The sequence below is a fragment of the Halichoerus grypus genome, chromosome 7 (assembly GCF_964656455.1).
Source record: "Halichoerus grypus chromosome 7, mHalGry1.hap1.1, whole genome shotgun sequence".
Classification (NCBI taxonomy): Eukaryota; Metazoa; Chordata; class Mammalia; order Carnivora; family Phocidae; genus Halichoerus; species Halichoerus grypus.
This window is the reverse complement of record NC_135718.1, coordinates 86,929,699-86,950,488: the sequence shown is the minus strand read 5'-3', so window position 1 is coordinate 86,950,488 and position 20,790 is coordinate 86,929,699. Positions and strand designations below refer to the sequence as shown.

Genomic DNA, 20,790 nt, shown 5'->3' with positions numbered 1-20,790 from the left:
AGACCTCACAGGGCTAGCTATTGTCAAGGTAAGGTTAGTCCCTATTGTTTTAGCAAAGCGTTAGTCATGAGACCCTTCAGATGTGTGTCAGTGGGCCACATGTTGAAAGAGGAATTTTAGCATATCCTAGGCGTTTATGGTTATCAGAGTGAAGTGACACTGGCTAGAGCAAATCTTCATTGATAAAACATTAAAAAAAATCCTTGAGGGAGTTGTAGGGGTGTTACACGCTGTATGTCTCAGGGATTTATCAGTGGGCTGCAAGTTGTAAGGAGTCCTCATTGTAGCTTCATTTCTCTTGCCTTCAAAGCACATTTAAAAAGAGTTTGAGGAGGGGCACCTGGGTGGCTCAGGCGTTAAGCGTCTGCCTTCGGCTCAGGTCATGATCCCAGGGTCCTGGGATCGAGCCCCGCATCGGGCTCCCTGCTCTGCGGGAAGCCTGCTTCTCCCTCTCCCATTCCCCTTGCTTGTGTTCCCTCTCTCGCTGTGTCTCTCTCTCTGTCAAATAAATAAAATCTTTAAAAAAAAAAAAAAAAAGAGTTTGAGGAAAGTCATTTAGGGTGAGAAAATAGGAAAGAAAAGAACTTTCATTTACTTTTTGTTTTATGTATTTTGGTAAAATTTCAAGGTCTTATTGTGATTTAGTGGAAAGCACTTATAATTGGAGTCAGAGACTGTCTCTTCCTCTGGTGGCGGGGTGCCTTCTCTAAAGCTGTTTCCTTTTGAGAATATGTTATCATTATGGGAATTGAGACATTAGTATTATTAAACTATAAGATGTTATTTTTGAATCCTGATATTTATAAATACCTGGAAAATTCAGCTGTGTGGATTAACTTGCTTCAAGAAAGAAAAAGTGGCAGAGAGACTTAGATTTTCTCTAGCCTCTTCCTTGTCTTTACTCCCTGGTGAAGACCTGTCTTGTTACTTTTTTTTCCTCGTAGGAAGTTAGTTAATTCATCTATCATAGGGGTGCATCTAAATGGAAGGGGAAATTAGATCTCCTCCTCAAGGATTCTTCTCTTGGAGGGGAGATAAGACGACACCCATCATCCCCAAAAGGAGGTCATCGCTGAGGCATAGATAAAATCCTATCTGAAGGGGAGTGAGGTTTCTTTTCATTGGAGCAACTGGGCAAGTGTTGATGAGGTGGCTCTTTGAGCTGATTTTGGAAGGGGGATGAAGTGTAGGCACAGGGAGCCCGGAGATGGCGTGGGAGAGCAGAAGGGGAAGGAATGAGCCGTGTTTGCCAAGCAGGGGCCTGTTTTGTCCTCTGGGGAGAAAGTCAGAAGCTAGATCTGATCAAGAAGGGCCTTTGAGAGCCATGGGTGACACAGAGTTAAGGGAGTAAGGGGAACAATGCTGCACTTGAGAAAGTGGCGGTGGTGTGAAGAGGGAGCTGCCGGAGGCGAGGGGGACAAGCATGAGATTGCCTCGTGGAGACGGAAGTCACGAGAGTAGAGGGGAAAGTGAAACAGGAGAGATCGCAGTGAGAGGTGAGTTGGCACGGGAAACCAGTATCGTTCTAGGTAACTGCTTTCATTAAGAATTCTGGCTGCCCGTTTGACACGACCGTGGCAGAGGTCCGTGGGAGAGCAGGGCGTCTGTGGGTGACGTGGTACGACAGTTATGTTTGCAAGAAAGAGGGGAAACATGAAAGCATAGTTCAGCATAAAGTTGATTTGTACTGTGAACCTGAGCCCAGGTTTCAGAAGGGAAGGTATGTAGACAAAATTTTGTCTTCAGTAGCTCACAGTACAGGCAAAGAAACTATTAATTTTTTCTACAGACTTTAAAATGAAATCAGAGAGCAAATCTGTTCAGCCCCAGTTTAAAGATTGATTTATTAGAGAGAAGGGGAGAGGGAGAGAATCTCCAGCAGACTCCCCGCTGAGCACAGCCCAACACGGGGCTCAATCCCACAATCCTGAGATCACGCCCTGAGCCGAATTGGCTCAGCTGACTGAGCCGCCCAGGCGCGCCCCAGTTTGGTAACTTCCTGCCGGAGTTAGCACATGCACGTGTCCTCTTCTGTGGGACACGACCCCGTTCTCGCTGGAGCAGTGATGTTCAGTTTGTTGGCCGCGAGACTGCAACAGGACAGCCGCAGTCGTTGTGAGGTGACCTCCCTGGGTTTGGAAAGCCAAAAGAACAGTGGCTGCCATACGCTGTAGTGATAGATGATGTCACAACCACTAACTCAAATACTAAATCTCTTTGCTTAGGACTAAAAGTTACCAGCTCTTTGTAAAGATACTTAAAGCCTATCAGCAGTTCTGACTGACTGTTGTTGACATTGTAGGGATTTTTTTGATCTTTGTGTGATTTTGTGATTGTGCCAAGATGCCAATAAGAAAAGTTTAAATAGTCCCAATACCTGAATTGAACACATGACCAGTTCCATATCTAATTCCTTGTGAAAAAAGGTTCTTTGGACAGGCCCACTCTGAACGTCTAGTCCAGGAGGGTTCATTAAAGTAATAAGAGGGTTTCCAGCTGTGAAGGGATTCCGCTGCTGAGTCAGGCTTCTAGTCCCTATGCCCTGCCCATCATACATCCAAGCCTCCGTTTCCTGCCTGTGTCTCTGCCTTTCTCAGCTGGGCTTCCATGGGGGAACTGAGCGCTTCTGGAAAGTGGTTTGGGTGATAGATCTCTGCTCTCCCCAGGATGGAACATAGGCATCCTTACTTTCAGTGAAGGTACCAGAGCCAGATTCCCTTGGAAGGCTGCCTCTCGCAGGTCCTGTTCCCTCGGCCTCCCTCTGTGCCTCTGCTTTCTGGTCTCGCATTCACCTGCAAGAGCTACCTTGAAGTTCTGGGACTAGAAAGTGACTGTGGATTAGTGCAGACAGTGAACACTACGGTATCACATCCTTCTCGTTTGTTCGGTATAGCCTTATCCTCCAGCATTTGCACTGAGTCGTATTTGGAATTACTCTGTAGCTAGTTCTTGGTCGCTTGGAGGACAGTTTGAATGAACGTTTACCTTGTAGCTACCACTCGTCTGCAGACGCTCTCGTTGTCCCCAAGTCATCGGAGAGATTGCTGCCATCTCTCGGGTATGGCCTCCACCCAGTTGTTCTCCATATTCTCATTTTCTTTGGGCCAAGCCACCTGCAGCATCAGAAATTTTGAGTTGAAAACCCTAACTCAGGATTTTAAAAGTGTGCTCCAGGGACCCTTGAGGACCCTCTCCTAGGCCCTTTCAGGGAGTCTGTAAGGCACTCCTTTTTCCTTCTTATACTTCAGCCAAAACAAGGTGCCATAACATACTGAATGCAAAAGCAAATAAAATAATCCAGCTGTATTCTACTAAGCCAAACATTAAAGAAATTTATAAAAATATAAAGCCATGTTATCCTAATAGTTTTTATTTGGGAAATAATTTTTGTTTTGGGAAATAATTACTATAATAATTTTTAATTATTATTTTTAAAATGAATTACTAGAAATTAGAACTGGAAGAATATTATTTATTTATTACAGCAAATAACAGTAGCTATACCTCACCTAAACAAGAGCTGTTCAGGGTCTTTAATGATGTTTAAGAGTATGAGGGGTGCGTGACCAGAACCTTTGAGGGTGACTGCCCTCCCTTATCGGGAGACTGTTGACTGAGAAGAGAATTTCCAATGGCTTTAGTCCTTTCCAGGCAGCCTAGCAAAGAGCTCTTGTCTACTGGATAAGATTGTCTAGTGGATGAGAATTGAGGATTCCATATTTTCTATCTCTTTAGGACCCTGTGTCTCTAAGATAAGCCTAGCTTTGCCTGTACCCGGGAGCCGTTCTTCTATCGTCATTCTTCCCTCTGTCTGCTCTGTGTCTTCTCTCCTTCCCAACAGGATGACTTCCTGGAGGCTGGGTGTGTCGGGGAAGTGGGCACTCCTGTCCTGACCGGCACCACCTGTCAACGACAGGGAGAGTGGAGGTCTGTTTCACGCTGCACGTATAAAAATTGCCCCATGAGGAGCTTTGAAACCATCTTCTCTCCAGCACCAGTAACCACTGTTGCTGTGTGAGCACTGCCTCTTAGAAGTTCAGGTCCTTCGGTTTCTCATTGGTACATGTGTGATTTTCCCGGTGATGTTCCAATCGGTGAATCTGGAAAGTATGATTCACAATAAATGAGCTTTAAAATATCTGCTACTAGACTTGTAAGTTCTGGACCACTAGCTGTTTGGGGAAAGCTCTTCAGCACGTCTGTGGCTCAAGTCTGACACCACGTTGTTCACGGGTGTGGCTTTAGTCTTATGGTGCGGACTTCCATCTGGTCCCGCTCCAAGATGGATGTGACCGAATGGCTGACAGAGACAGGACTTTGCTGTTTAATCTGCACATGTCAGTCTTATAGAAGGTGCCCGTAGCCTGAAGTTTGTTGGCACTCTATTCTCTCTGCCTCTCATTCTTGTTTCTCTGCTTCTCTGGCAGTGGGACATCTTGTCAGGTATTGTCTGACGCACGTCTAGCTGGGAACATTTCTCAGCTTTCTTTACAGATAGCTTAAAATTTAATGAGTGGTGCTGCAGTGATCCGAGGATGTCATCCTTGATTATCTGTGTGTTTTACCGCAAGAGAATAGTAATTATATACACTTACTTTACTTGTATTCCTGAATTTTAATCCTATTTGTTGCCCATAAATTGGAGAAGCATTTGCTGGATGTCAGAAATTCTGATACCTGTTTCGTAGGACTTTCCATCTTTAAATAAGGATGTAGGGAGTAGGGAGAAGCTCTAATAGAACAGAATCTGTCTTGTTCTTCATTGATGAGAACTGAATCTCAGGAACTACTACTTCTCCGGTGAGACCAGTCACAGCACAACCGTGGCAGCCAAGCCTGCCCCGCCATTCTTACAGCTGAACGTGCTTTTATCAGTCTGTAAATGGGATGGTGTATTGTGGACTTGTCTGTGTTTGTAGTCAGCAAAGAGCACGTGTACATTGCTGCCTCTGAATGAACATTGGGTGTTTCTGTTTTTATGTTCTAGGCAAGACAGAAATATTCTAATCAGTCTTTTGAAGATGGTATTAAACAGTGGTATCACTGAAATCAGTATTGTATATCTGAAGAATATTGTTTCCCTAATCCATAAAAAATTCCTAAGAGGTAGGTGGTCTCATAATCTAAAAGAAGAAAAGCCACAGGGAACTGAATTATTTGTACTCTTAGTAAGGTTCTAGGTTACGTGTTCTGAGAGAAACAAAAATGAGTAATTCAAAACTATGGACCTAAAGGGGCTGTGAATTGCGTAGAGAAGACAGACGAGGTCAGAAATGTCTGCCTGGCAGTGTGCGTCCCTCGAGCGAGACAGAGTGGCAGTTGTGAGGTAGAATGAACACAGCGAGCTGCTCGTGGGAAGATACCGAAAGTAGTTCTTGTAAGGTAGACCTGCTGCTTCTGTGGGCTTTTGCAATTTCTGGGAAAATTCACACCAGAAAACAAATGGCTTCTGCTTTGTGGAAACTCTCGGGGGTATTTGGTTATGACAGTGTCGTTCATGTAGGAAGAAATGCATTTATAGTAAGGAGTCTCCTTTGCAAATACCGTCCTGATCTTTACTGTGGTAATGCTATACTAAACACAAATAATTACCTTTTCTTATTCAGATTTAGAGTCCCTTAGTCTTTGTATATTTAAGCCTTAGAATCGTACATTCCCAATTTGAAGATATCGACTGGATGCGGTGACATGAACTCCCAGGAAGTGGGTCTCTGTTCTGTTTGCAAGTACTGCTTGGGATGGACCTTACGTTGATGGGGGCAGGGTAGATTCGTGGGCACCAGATAGCCTTGTGCTAGCTTTCCCTTGTTTTTAGAACAAAGTAGACTCCTTAATGTGGCCCCTGTTTCTCGGGAGCTGGCCCCTCTTGGCTCTGCATTAAGTAAACACACCCCCCTGCGTCCAGGTTTTCAGCTTTCTGTTTCTTCTTTCACCGCTGAGGGACTTAATGTTTTCTCAGAACAGTGTTAAACTGTTAATTTCTGGATTGAATAAATAAATTAGGCAGAACCAAAGTTAGTGACAGTTAGACACTGCTAATCTTTACTAGCAGATTCTGTTGGCACAAACAGATCAAATTATTCAAAGCATCTCTGTCTGCTGAAGGCCAAAAGACACTTAGATATGTTTTTTTAAATGTAACCCACAGCCTGCTAATTTGGACTAAGATGGGATCTACAAACGGCTCTCAAGTATATTTAATGCAGGAATAGTACTTGATAGTATCATTTCCATGAATGGATGTTGGAGTGTCGAGAATTCTGTTCTTAGGAAGCCCTAACTGTTATACTGCTCCAAAGGGATACGTACTATTCTTTGGGGAAATCAGCTTGAATGACATCTCTTCACTTTTAAATAAACACATCTGCTTCCGTTTAGATGGCACAGTTTTATTTTCGAGTATCGCATTCCGCACAAGCCCTAGGTGTTCAGGACTGTGAGGTTTCACCTTGTCTGTTAGTGCAGCTTTTATTTCTCTGCCAAAACTTCCCCTCTACTTAGTGAAGTATGATTTTGAGCAAGTGTTATTAAAACTTGATCTTCCTATGAATAGTGATGTGATAGCAGCCGCGAGTCGAGTGTGGACTTGCTTACGAACAAGTTCAGGGTAAGCTTGTTAGGAGGATGCACGGCCAGATTACCTTTCTCCACACGCCCCTGGCTTCTCAAGTCCTGCCCACCTTTAAGGTTGCTCCTTCCTGTGCCCTGCCTTCTGATGGCTCTTGGTTGTCAGGACTGGGCAAAGAACTTGCCTTCACCTGAATTTCTTCGCTCTGGGAAGTGGCTATGGCCGAGGCAGCTTCCTTGCCTTTTAAAGAATTCATTCTTTCCTGGAAGGTACAGTCCATTAAAAACTTCACATACAGGTTTTCTGGGTTTTTCTTTACATTATACTGAATTAGGCTTTACAGGAACTCCCACTTCTCCATCCACATAAAGGTTGTTTTTCTTATTTAAAAACAGGTTTATTTCCCTGACTTTTGTTTAAATATTTCTGGTCTTATATATCTCTCCTTTTTAATTATGTACAGATTGATTCATTCTCTTATCCATCCTACCCATTTGCATCATTTAGATGGATTGATACATGTAAAGGTACTTAGACTACTGCTACCACACCTTCAACAAGTTCTGTTTAATGAGCGTGAATTCTGTAAAAAACCACTTAGTTAAACAAATGTATCAGTTACTTTGTGCCAAGCTGGTCGTGCTGGTTGCTCGCACTAGGATGATGAACATGGCACAGACGTTACCTTTGAGCATCTGCAAGCCAGGCGAGGCAGACCGCTAACTCTGAGTAGACAGTACAGAGTAATAACTCCGCAATCACACAGTGCATCCAAAAGACCTTAGGCTCCAGCGGGTGGTCCTGGCGTTTCATGATGTTTCCTTCTGGGCTTTTGCTGATACTGAAGACCCCCAGCCCCCCATTTTGTTTTTAAATAACAGTGAGTTGCTGCTGCTTTTACATCTTATTTTTAGAGGGTGAGTAGTTAAAAGATTCAGATTTAACATGAAAAATGTCTAATGAAGAAAGTAGAATAATTGAAACCTAACAATTAAACTAAAATACTAAAAATATAATTTAAAAGATAAGTATTTAGTGTACAGTTTTCCTGAAAAAGAAGTACTTTATTGAGTATTAAGAGTGGGAACCTGTGACACTCCTAATTTAAAGTTTCCTTAATTTTGGGGGCACCTGGGTGGCTCAGTTGGTTAAGCGTCTGTCTTCGGCTCAGGTCATGATCCCAGGGTCCTGGGATTGAGTCCCATGTCGGGCTCCCTGCTCTCTGCTTCTCCCTCTGCCTCTGTTTCTCCCCCCACCCCCTTGCTTTGCTCACTCTATCTTAAGTAAATAAATAAAATCTTTAAAATAAAAAAAATAAAGAGTAGGGATATAAAAGTACATACTGTTGTGGATGTAATTAAATTTCAGAGACTAAAGCTCCTGGTGTCGGCAGAGCATCCATCCTTGCTGACAGGTGCACCCCACCCCCCCACCAGCACCCCAGGCGGTAAACCCCGCATCACGTGAACAAGCCCAGCTTATTTTGTGTTTTATGTATTTAACCAAATTATCCTTTTAATAAAACTTTACATCTTTTTGAGTTTCAAAAATAAACGACACCTTCATCATAAGTATTAGTTGCCTGGTGTGGTTTTCGGTAGAAGTTGCTTCTTGGTCTACGTGCTGGAGTATCTGGCGTTCCTGTGCAGAGAAGATGAGAGCTGGGCGCTGGGCCCCGCGGACAGGGAGACCGCCATCCTGGCGTCCCTGGGATGACCCATCCCGAGTGCACGGGTATTCAGAGTCCCTGCCTAAGGAACGCCTTTGGTGTTGATTCCTGCTGGCGGGGGGACTGCCACGGGCCTTCCCACACCAGCTCTGGAGTTTGGAATGGGCATCCTGGCTCTGCTGCCCTTCCAGACCCTCGGGGTCACCCTGCTGTTATTACTCGGGTCACTTCCTTCATCGTTTGTATCCGTTTCTGCGATCCAAGGCCAGAGCCACAAGGGTCCTCAGCCGGCCAGAGCTCTTTGCTAATGGAGCTGTAATTTCTAGCAGAGCATTTTGTTTTTCAGGGGAAAATAAGTGGGTTTTTTTCTGATTAAAAAGTTATGTTCTTATTGTAAGAATTTAAGTAGTACAGAAAAGCATAAAGAAGAAAGTAAAAAAATACCCAAAATCCTACCACCCAGAGATAATCACCTTTTATATTTTCCGTAAGGGAAAGGTGATAGGTATTGAAATATTTTTCAAGTTTGTGTTAAAAACGGCTTCGAGATGAAGAACACAAACCCAGCATGGGATTATATTTTTCCTTCACAGCTTCCTTGAGCTCGCACACAGTTTACCCGCGTGAAGCGTACAATGCAGCGGTTGGTGTTTTTGCTGGGCTGAGCAGCCGTCCCTGCAGGCAGCCTGAGACCGTTTAATCACACCAGAAAGAAGCCCCCCAGCCTGAAGCCGCCGTCACCACCCCTCCCTGCTCCTGGCGACACTGAGCTACTCTCTAGATTCGCCTATTCTGGACGTTCCCTATACGTGGAATCAGATGACCAGCTGTTATTCAGCGTGATGTGTTCGCGCTTCAGCTGTCTTGTAGCATGGGTCACCCGTGGCAGTTTGAGAAGTCAAGCATAATAAAAAGCATGTGTCACATGTCTAGGCGTGCTAAGTTGTGCCAGTGGGACTTTCACGTTTCAACAGTTGGCTTTCTTATTTTAAAGTTGTCGGACTGTGGTGTACGGTCAAAGTAATGACTGAATCGTAGCATTTTTTAAAGTAGAGAGCTTAAAAGCAAAGCAGAAAGCCTTCCGCAGATTCTTCAGTTTAAAAAAAACTCAACCTGTTAAACCTTGGTGAATTGCAGCAGAAGTATTATGCTGAGCTGAATGCACACGGAGCGAAGCACTTGACCGATTCGCAAGATGTCTGACGGTTGTCTTCTTTTGTCTCCACGCTCAGTTTTCCTGCCCACAGTTGCCCTGCCTTCATTTTTCTCCACATCCAAGAGCATTAGCTTAGAAACTTTATACTTTTTTTGGTTCTCTTAATTCTTTTTGTCTTGTAAAAGTAGGAGCGAAGAGACACGGTCTTTGAAAGTCTCTGTGCTGTACGGTGAGAGTGTAATCACTTTTTTAGGTTACAAGCGTTTCTGCTCTTTCCCTGTGGGTAAGGGAGTGAGGTGGTGTGTTTCCTGAGAAACAATCGGAGGCGTCCTCGAGTCACTGATAGCATCTCCCGTGAGCCTTCCCCGTGGAGCTGGGTGCCTTGGTCATTCTCCCCCCGCTAGTCTCCAGTGCTGTAAGCTGTCATGGGCCCATTTTGTCTGTCTCTCGCCCACATAGAAGTTTGGACCACTGTGCCTAATTATAATATTGTACTGAAACCTCTCTCCTAAGTCTTCAGACAGATTCTTCAAATTTCTTAGATAATTTGATAACTACCTAATTTTTATTTATGCTTATTACATCCTGTCAAATTTTTTGAAGTGGCTAACAGGAGGAAACATATATGCTAAAACCTGAAGTAGGAAAAAGAACTCCCAGTGAAGGGGGGAATGATTGTCTTCGTTGTTCGGGGCTGAGGAACTCGAGTTGAGTGTTGACTACCGGCAAGTTCGCGTTAGTGCAGAAGGAAATCTTCCCGCTGACCAGCAGAGGACCACTGTGGGCAGAAGGCATGGGCAGGGTAAGGTGGCCGTGCAGACGGAGGAGCCTCGACCGAGCACGTTGGAAAGGTGGAAAGAGCAGGTGCCTGGAGCCTAGGGAGACAGAACGTGGACTGGATGAGAGAGGGAGTGGTCATGCCATGGGGAGAAGGCGCTGGAGTTTGAGGTTCGTCTGGAGAGCAGTGGGAAGCAATTGAAGACATTTTACAAAGGGAGGCGATTTGATCTGGTTCAGTCGTTAAGGTGTCACTGGCTATTGAGGGGAAGGGGGTGGTGCCAAGATGAGAATGGGCAGCTTCGGGAGGTGGTGCTGTTGTGACAGGGCTGGTGGTCTTGGAGCGTCTGCGCTTACCACCTACTCTGTATGTGTGTGTGTACTTTGGTGTTGACATACTGCATACATTATGGAACGTTAAAAGAAAAGGATGAGAGAAGAATGAACAGAAATAGAAGTGCTGCTGATTTCTTTCCCATGCCAATGTACGTTTAGCATCCTGGGATAAGCGCATGCTGATTTCTCTCCCATGCCAATGTACGTTTAGCATCCTGGGATAAGTGCATCCCTCTATGAAAACCACTCTCTGGGGTGGAGGCCGTTTGGAGAGAGGGATTTCGAGGTGACAGGAGGGGCTTGGCAGTAGGTTCACTAGTCGTAATAAAAAGGAAGGGGTGACGAGGGCCCTGGACTTCTGGTTTGTGCCACTGAGGAGATCACAGTGCTGGTTAGAGGCCCAGCCAGCGCTCCAGCAATAGGCTGATCCTGTTTGTTGAAGTAGCCGCGCCTGCCTGCGCATGTGCGTCCCAGTGCCCTTGGCCGCAGGGGGGGCCTCTAGGGTGGTCGGGGGGCTGGCTCTGCTCTGCAGAGAAGTGGACGTGGGACGCAGGTCACTCTCGCCTTCCCGAGTGTCAGGATGTGGCAGGATTGGTACATTATGGTCGACTCTTGACAGTTTCTGTAGCTGTGGATAGAGTCCTTGATTCTGCAGCTGAAGGTAAACAGTGTACGGAGCAGGTGTGGGCTGGGGGCATGTCGCGACTGTCGCTGTTCAAGCTTCTGCTGAATTCTCCGCAGTTTGTCAGCTGTTAGCAGCCATCTTCCATTTGCTGAGAAGAGAATAAAGCGTATCTGAGGCCGTAAGTTGGGGAGGATTAAACAAATGAAGGGGGCAGGGGAGCCCCATCGCATGTACAGTTTGGCTAAGACTAGGCACAGCGACACGACAGAAGTTTCTGTGTTGGCGTTTTTTTCATGTGTGGCTAGAGATGCATGATGCTCTACTTCCTGAGGTATATAAATATTTCATTAAAAACTGTACATATTTTAAAGCGAAATGTGAAAAATTTTTTGAAAATATTAAAATGCCACTTTAAAAATGCCACCACTCTGCACACAGTTTGCTCTTTGTTGTAATTCTCATGTGTGCTGGTGCAGAGCCCTGCAGAATGAGACCTAGGTCTGTATGTCTGTATCTCTTTTGTTCAGTTTTACTGAGGTATAATTGAAGAACAAAACTGTAAGATATTTAAAGTGTATATACTGTGAAAGAGTCCCTCCCATCTAGTTAGTTAGCACATCTACCACCTGAACCTCATGTGTGTGTGTGTGTGTCATTTGGGTGAGTTAGCACAGTTCAGTTACACAGTACAGTGCTATCAACTACAGTCACCATGTGTCTGTTAGATCCTTGGTCCTCACGCATCTTACAGCTCAAAGTTTGTACGTTTTTACCAGCCTCTGTCTATTTACCGCCCCCCCCCCCCCAACACACACACAGGCCCTGGCAGCCACTTCTCTACTGTTTCTATGAGTTTGGATTTTTTTTTTTTTTTTTAAAGTCCACATACAAGTGATGCCATGCAGTCTTGTCTTTCTCTGTCTGGCTCATTCCGCTTAGTGTGATGCCTGCACGGTCCATCCATGTTCGTGCAAGTGACAGGATTTCCTTCTTTCTTCTGGCTGAGTGATATTCCATTGTGTGTATTCCGTAAGATTCCAGAATGGAATCTCTCTCACGTGCACACACACACGCACGCTCTGCATCTTCTTGACCCGTTATCTGCTGATGGACATTAGGTTGTTGCCGTATCTTGACTACTGTGAGTGACTAAGGCTGCAACGAGCATAGGGGTGCGGGTGTTCTTGTTTTCATTTCCTTTGGATGTATGCCCAGAAGTGAGATTGCTGGGTCATGGGGTAGCTCTGTTTTTAATTTTTGAGGAGCCTCCACAGTGTCTCTGCAGCGGCTGCACCGTTTGCATTCCCGTGATTCCCGTGGTACCTGCTTTTGTTTGTTTTGTTTTTTCACAGCAGGCAGCCACACTGCTGCGGTGTCTTCCTCCATTGTCTTCTAGCCGCCTGAGAACAGACACACATTTGCTTTTATCCCCTTTCAGAACGTGTGTCGTAGAACTTTGCGATCACGAGGGTAATACCTGGGGGCCTCATTGATGGTCAAAAGCACGAACACTGTTCGTTTAGAAGCTGACGATGTATGTGCCCACTCAGCAGACTGGCTTTCTACAGAGTAAATTGAAGTAAAACCAGCTTTAAGCAAACATTATCTCATTGAATCCTCAGAAAAAAATGCCTAGATGGGTAGTATCCCCGTTAGCACTTGCCTCGGGACTGCACCTGGGGTTTTGCTGTTGTGATTATCTGGCGGCAGCATCCGTCATGCTGATCAGATGCCAACAGCCCATCATGGTTGCTGCGGCCGGTTCGCCCAGGCTGCTGCCTTCTCGCTGCTTGGACCAAACACCTGTGGGGAGAGACAGCGTGGCAGGCAGAGCCTGAGGGATCGCTGCTTTGCAGACTACATGATGGCAGGGTGGCTGATAGATGAGGTCATTTTTCTTCTCCAAAACAAAAGTCCAGTGCAGATGCTAAATTTTGTGTTTTGTGTGCATCTTAACCCCCTTGGCGCGTGCTTTCCTGCAGGGCCCATGCTTCTCTCAGTGCCGAGCCTGATTAGTCCTGTGGCTGACTTGGAGAGAAGTGGTCTCTCGGGGTGGGGTGGGGGGAGCTGTAGGGAGCACTGGCCCTCGCCCTGACAGTGAGGATGCTGCAGGTGTCCTGTTACTGCGTCCGCCCAGTCCGAGCAGTGACTGCTGCATCCCACACTCCCCCTCCTCCCCGGCTGAGCCCAGAGACAGTGGCATCAGCAGTCAGTCGGCAGGAAGCGCCGCCGTCCGCCCGGCCACGTGCCTCAGTGCCGACTGCAGTAGAATGGAGATCAGTATTTTATGTGGTGGCGAGGAGTAGAAGTGTGTAGAAAGAAGGTGCCTGAAGATACCGAGGGCAAGAATGGTGCTTTGTAGGTGTAAACTGTGAGAAGAGTGGGAGTTTTTGGTGGACAGTGTGGGGTCTCATGCAGGCCGAATGGTCTCCCTGCATTCTGACGGTGGTCAGATGACTGTGCCAAAATGATTGGCAGCACAGCGTGGCAGGTGCTTTGCTGTCCGAGACGAGATCATTTCTCGGGGCTTTCTTGTAAGTTTTTATATTTTCCTTACTCTTTTTCCCTTTAAACATGAATTAAAGGAAGGGTAAAACCTGAAGACCAGGCATGTTTGTTAATAAAGGCTTTACAGAAGTAGTCATTTACAGACATCGGTAAGACAGAGTCTTTTAAAGTTTAAACTTAAAATATAACTTGAAAATTTCCTAAATTGTTTATCTCCTTTGAAATGGTGTGATTGACTTGGTAGACATGTTATATGCCTGTGGTCTCTCTCCTGTCATTATAGTGAATGTAATGCGGCTTTAATAATAATAATAGACGGGGTTGTTGGAAGTACTTAGCAAAGGTGATGTTTTTCAAACTTATTTATTTTGTTTGTGTTTGAAAATATCTGCTATATGTAATATTTTTAAAGCAAGGTTTAAACTTAATTGGATGATATTAAATCTTAATTTCTAAAAATGATTTTAAAATTCTGATTGTTTAAGATTTGTTACCATTTTCAGATGTACAGTCTTTAAATTGATTTGGTTCTGATTCTATGCAAACTTTTAGTTAGCATAAATTGTATTATTTAAAGAATACGGTTTAGGCGAAATCTAAACTACTGTCTTGTTTGCCTTTATGCAGTCTTTCTTGAGTCAATATATTTTAATCTGTTCATTGTTTTTTGGGCTAATACCAATGGAAAAAGAAAATCCTACGCTGAAAAGAATTTTGTTGGAATTTTAGAAAATTATTGATATAAAGTTTTGAATGTCACTAATGTAATACTAAGAAAAATTTTAATTTTGTTTTTCCCATCCCAATTTTGAGTGTCACCTTGATTTTATATAAGCCCTTCCCCGTTTCATAAATTAGCACCTTCTTACTGAGTTTTTTTCTGTTAAAGAGAATTTACTTCATTAATACTTAGGGTAAATTTTAATGTAGGTAGCCTAAATAGTAAATGGCTATTTGAAGTGGCCACATGTTTTTAATAAGATATTTTGTCAAGTATATAAACATATTGGGGGGGAAAAAGGAACGATAAAATGTGGCTTGGTAAAACAATAAATAGTTTTGATGTTTTTTCAGAGTGCAAAGCCAATAAAGATACTCTTACTTACATCAGTGACTGTAAAACACTTTAATTGCTACAGGCTGTTTAAAATGGCTTTTGTCTTTTTCTACTAGTAGAAATGAGTTCTTCTTAGGTTAAGTTAATCTTGTGTTTCCCCTGAGTTTTTCTGAGGGGCAAAGTCTTCTAAATGAGCAATACCGAAAGAGGGTAGATATTGTAAAATTAAGTCAGCCATGGATGCTGACCTCCTATAGCTCAGTTCCATTTACTTTTCAAAATATGGTTGTGAAATGTAAATCGATTGCACTCTCTGATTAACTCTGGAAAGAGCTATAAGTGCCTTGTTTGGTCTGTGGCTTATTACAGGGTTTTTCCACAAATAAGATTACACATAAAAATTCTTTTTAAAGTTTATATTAAAGAAGATACATTTTTATTAAATTACAGAGCTTCCAAAATGAGGATCTAGATAGGACGTATGTATAAAAACATTTTGAACCTTTCAAAGCACCTTTTAGTTTGTGTGAAGTTCTTCTTCTAACACCAAGGTGTCTGTTGCAGCCCAGAGCAAGGTTGCTGCTACCCAGGACAGCACTAATTTGCGATGTATTTTCTGTGGTAAGCAACATTATGTTTACATTACTTTTTCAAGCTGTGGTACATACTACTTGCACATTTCCATAACTTTTGTTTCTGTAGGCCATAGTCTGGCTTGTGGTATTCGGGGTATCCAGCAAGCTACGTTTTATGTTGTGCTATCTGTTGTGGTTCATGCAGGTGATTCGGTCAGCTTTTGAGTTGACTTCTTAGTGAGGGTGTAGTTAGGATGAGGGTCTTAGAATGAATTCTTCTGCAGTTCTTGCAACATGAACGAGAGGGGTTTTTGTTTGTTCGTTTTTGTTTTCAACTATTTTGTTTGAAGCAGTCTTTTAATTTATAATTTAAGGGACAGAATTATATCTACCTTAGTATGTTTTGAGGAATGTGAGTGTGTCTTATCTGAAGGAGCTTTTGCTCCACTTGAGTGAAGTTGTTAGGCGCACAGGTCGTGAGGCGGATGGCAGCCATTGCTGCTTCCCCGGCTTGGCTTCTCAGTGACCGCCTTCTTTCTACAGTAGGTGAGGAGTGAGCTTGGGCTTACAGAGTGCTCTTGTACTCCTGTGCACACGCGCGCACACGGATGTGTTGTTCGCATGCATGAGCCGGAGACGTCCCTTAGCTGCCCTGAGTCACAGTCAGACAGGTGCGTGCTCGTGCCCTTACACAGGGATAGAGCAGCGTGCGCGCGCACACGCACACACGCGTACACACACACACACACACACACAACACACGCACACCTTCCTCTGAATTGTTTTTATCCTTATTTGATTCTAAAACTTTCTGTTTTGAAAAACCAAGTTCAAAAAATGACTTTGTAATTGTTAGAACTTTTTTTTTTGACATACATATATATATATATATATATTTCTTACTCCTGTTTACCTTGACTGGCCCGATTATTCTATGAGAGATAAAATTATAAAGTGATAATACTGCTAAAATTTTATATAAACAGTTCAGCTGTGTATATGTACTTTATCCATGTGACTTAATTTTTGATGTGATTCTTCAGTATTTCTGATATTGTTTCTTTACCTAATTCTCTTTAGAATTATTTAAAAATTTATGTACTGCTGGTTTAGGCAAAGAAGCATGTGTTATAAATTTCCAAAAATGAAAACTCTGATGTATTTCTTAATCACCTAAAGCTCCATTTTCGGCTTGTTCCGGGCGACACGGTCCCATCAGTGAGCCTGTGCTGCTGGTCTTCATAACTCCCTGCTCCCTAGGGTTTAATCAGTGACTCTTAGCGATGCTTCTCGGCCTCCTCCTGGGGGCTCTTCTAGGCCACCTTTTGAACTAGCCATGAGTTATTATTCGTATTGGTGTTACTTGGACTTTTTTTAGTTCATTCTGAAAACCTACTTGATGTTCTGTACTTTGCTACTTACTGTGTTGAGTTCCACATGCAGAATAATAGATACAGTTTACCCAGTTGCAGAGAGGATTGATTTGCCCTTAATAAAGGTGAATTTTTAAGTTGTAAAATAACGTGTTAAAAAGCAGATTTTCCCCATTATTACCTTTAATTGATTTAACTGTGTACAGTGATATAATTACCACATTGCTAAGTTTACACTTGATTGTATTGTGTATAATAACACCTCCTGGTCTTTTAGTCCTGTGTTTTTAAGCAGTCTGTGGCTAAGTGTGAAACCAGATTTGTGAAAATTAAAATGTGACAGCAGGTGCAATGTGCTTTAGCCAAAACTCAGTATTAAGTCAAGACTGAAATGCCATTCATTCCTGGATTCGAGAGACACTCTCTTCTGCTTTCCATCATTTATAGAGAACCTATCAGTGACATGGACATATTTTCTTTATTAGAAACTAAGTCACATCTCTGCTATATGAATTCTAGCCAGGACAGATTAATATCAGTCCTTGTCTCCGGCTCTGGTAATAAGACAGAGAGAGTAACCCTCAAAGTTAGCTGCTGTCTTCATGACACCACCGTAGGGACGAGGCAGGCTCACGTGTTTCTTTTTTCCCCAAAGAGAACTGTCAGCCACCACATGATGCTCATAGCAATGCTGTCATTTGCCCACCGGATAGGAAAGTGCCTTTTTTTGGATTCTGTGAGAAGACAGATACTCTTTTAGGATATGACCGACATGAGGTAATAGTTACAGTGCAGAAAACACAACAGCTGCCGGCAGCCTCGACTGCTCTTAGTTGCTGCTTCATGTCATGAGCCTCATGTTGGTGTGATCGACCCCTTGAATGACCCCACAGAGTGACCAGAAGGAAACATGAAACTGTGTCCCGGGAGTTCTTAAGTGACCCCGAACTCTTCTATTCAATGCTTATGGTGTATTTACATTATCTTGAAATGCACATGAATTTCAGTGTGCTCATTATCATGACTTATGGTACTGATGGAGGAGAAACAGACAGGACAGCCAGACTAAATACAGGTACACTAAATACAGACCCCAGGGGAAGGCCCCTCCTCTCCGGCCCACCACGGAGGAGGTGTCTGTGGAAAGACAAGCTGCCCGGTACCACAAAGAACCATGTAGGAAACACTCGTAAGAGCTTTTCTGGGATCAGAATTCCCCTCATTTTAAAAGGATCTTCCTTAAGTTTTCCTCTTTTAGCTGCATTAATAAACTGTGGTAGATTAATTTTTTAATGATATCACCCAGAGAATACTTCCCCACATTTTTAAAACCTTTTAAAACAAGTTTGTTAAAAAATCCAAAACAGTTTCTGTTTAAAAGATAATTTCTTCTCATTGAAACTTTTTTTAAGTCAAACTTGTTAGTTTTTTTTTAAAATCTGTTTAATAAAATCAGGATTGAGTTGAAATTTTGACACACTTTTTGTGAACTTATATATTTGAGCTAAAACTTAAATGGGTAGATTTATATAGGGGAATTTCATCTGTCAGTATCACTGTAGAGGTCACAAATGCTTGTGCTAGATGTAAGCAGTCTGTTAGTATTCTTCTTTGGGATGGGTGCTGGAGAAGTCTCTCCGACCCCGTGGCATCCAGCTGTTTAATTATTGGAGCAGTGTGAGCTTTTCACTTAAATAAACATTATTTTAAAAAATAATTAAGCCAGAATGGTCTCAGGAGTTGCCCAGGCTAAATGCTCACATTTAATATTTTTGGATAAATGTAACTTTGGATATAAAAATACTTCCCCCAAATCATTTGTATTTTCTCGAGATTACCCTCCACCCCCAATCTTCTGTTTGTCCCTCCTTCTGCCGAAGAGACAAAGACATCTTTTCCTTCTAAGAGTATAGACGTTAGTGTATGGCTTAATATGACAGTCAGTTTTTACATCAGTATGTTCATTTCCAAAAGCAGGAAAGAATTCTGGCCTGTTTACTAGACAAGTTCTACTTTTCATTTATGCAAAAATTTAAGTGCGTGTTTAACATTAATTTAAAAAGCTTTTTGATTTTTTGTTGTTGCTGATGACATAGGATTAATATATTTTAATATTTCCTTTATGTGGTTTTCAAAATAGCAGACTTAGGAAATCTCATGAAATACATCACTGCAATTGTCATGTAACTTGTCTTTTCGAGGACAAATTATATGATTAATCTAGAAATGGGTAAAGAGATGAGAAAAAAAATTCAGTAGGTAAGTTTAGATCCACTTATCTGTATTTCCAGATTTGGGATATGCCAGTACCGTACCAACACTGCCAGGAGCCTTATCCTTCTAGCTGCAAGGCTTACTTCCCTAGCACAGACTTACAAGAATTTGAACTAGTACACAGAAGCGTTCCTCTTACCTGTTTCTAGTACTAGCGGCCTGCACAACACTTTGAAGATCTCTGTTAGGGGCATTTGCTGGCACACTAGATTTACTGTTTACTGGATTCTCTTGTTTACTGGCTTAGATTTCAAGATTGATCTGTTTTAACCCTAGGCTTTGCATATTAGGTCCAGTATTTATTTCTCTCATGACACATTTAATTTTATATCCAGTGACACTAAAATGTCCCATATCTAGTGGCATTTGTTATAAGATGGTAAAAATGGGTCTGCATTGCACATGGTATGTGGGAATGGATGGTCTTTAGTTTCTTGTGACAGAGCCATGTTGGTTTGGATGTAGGTTTTTGGTTTTTGGGTAGTTTTTTTTGTTTTTGTTTTTGTTTTTGTTTTTGTTTTAACCCCAAATGAAAAGTTATTAAGATTACCTCTGTTACATTAAAAATTCAGATAAGTAGGTTAATTATATATAGAAGTTTAGCAAATGTTTGTTTTCACTAGTGCTGGAAATGCCAAGCCATTAAATAAAAATGGCAGCTTAAATTGGGCAAATTTGATAAATGCATTAGCATTCTTCACCCTAGTAATAAGGTTCTCATGCTCTCTCTCTCCTGTTTTTCATTTCCAGTGTTCTATTTAGGTGAGTTTTTGAATTCTGATTTTTTCATTTAAGTTCTCCCTCTCCACTTCATGAATAAGTACCCCAAAGAGAATGTCTCATTGTCTTAGAAACGTCCAGCTCAGGTGCCTATTCAGATGCTCATTAAACACTTGTTTTCCTCAAGCTCTTCATATATAAATGTTTATTTTTCCTTTATTGTTGATGTTTTCCATTTGTTTCAAGTAAGCCTTTTGGAGATGATGACAGTATTATGTTGCAGTCTTTCATTTGCTATGTGTTACGTAAAGCTTATATTTTATTTTGCTAAATGAAAAAGAAGATACATTTGTAAATATGTGATGGTTTTATGTTATTCTTCTCATGATTTTATCTCCTCTGTCCAGCTAACTATAAAGATAATGTTCATCTATAATGTTTTCCTCCCTTTTAGGGCCAACATTGCCTAGACAAAATTCTCAACTACCTGCCCAAGTTCAAAATGGCCCATCACAAGAAGAATTGGAAATTCAAAGAAGGTAAATTTTTTATAAGTTGTTATTTGCAGTTTGTCTTTCTACTGCAGAAGCCCTGTGAGCATCCTAATATCAAAAGTGGATTATGTCTTGTGAGCTGTTTAAAAGTCACTTAGCAGCATACAAAGTGACTTTCGCTTCAAGGAGTCTTATTTTTATAGCAGTTATAAATTGATCTGTGGTCATTATGGCTTTCACATAACTAATTTAACTAGAAAGTTGAAGTCGTGTTGGCTGTTCATAGAAGTCATTGATCTTGAGATATTACCGTAGTGCTTAGTAATGGAATACAGACTCATTCTGTTTATGATTAAATTGCTGGTTAGGTGAGGTCAATAATATTATCTTGTTGCTTCAGTGCAGTTTATAAAGAAATACATTGGAAATTCGAATACAGCCTCATTTAGGTATAGTTGTTTCTGAATTAGTGAAGTCTCTGAACTGTAAGCTACCAAATTCATAACAAAATAGTTATATAAAATTCAGGTACGTACAGTAACAAAAATTGAGTTAGTTAAACCAGGTGTCCCATTTTAAACAAATGAAAACTTTCTGGAGATGTTGATGTTGCTTTTTACCACTAGTAGGTCACCTGTTTTATTTTAGAGAGCTGATA

General features: G+C 42.3%; 1 protein-coding gene across 13 annotated transcripts in view; it reads left to right on the top strand.

The window, feature by feature from the left end:
* ENAH (ENAH actin regulator) overlaps positions 1–20,790 on the top strand; it is a 136,208-nt gene that overhangs the window by 81,588 nt on the left and 33,830 nt on the right. For 6 of the 13 annotated variants that reach the window (XM_078077842.1, XM_078077839.1, XM_036068920.2 and 3 more), the window contains exons 4-5: positions 15,261–15,317; positions 20,093–20,177. In XM_078077842.1, the coding sequence (XP_077933968.1) occupies positions 15,261–15,317; positions 20,093–20,177 (142 nt within the window). Of the gene's footprint in view, positions 1–13,383; positions 13,666–15,260; positions 15,318–20,092; positions 20,178–20,790 lie in introns of those variants that run through there. The other 7 variants (XM_078077841.1, XM_036068922.2, XM_036068928.2 and 4 more) reach the window with 2 other exon arrangements.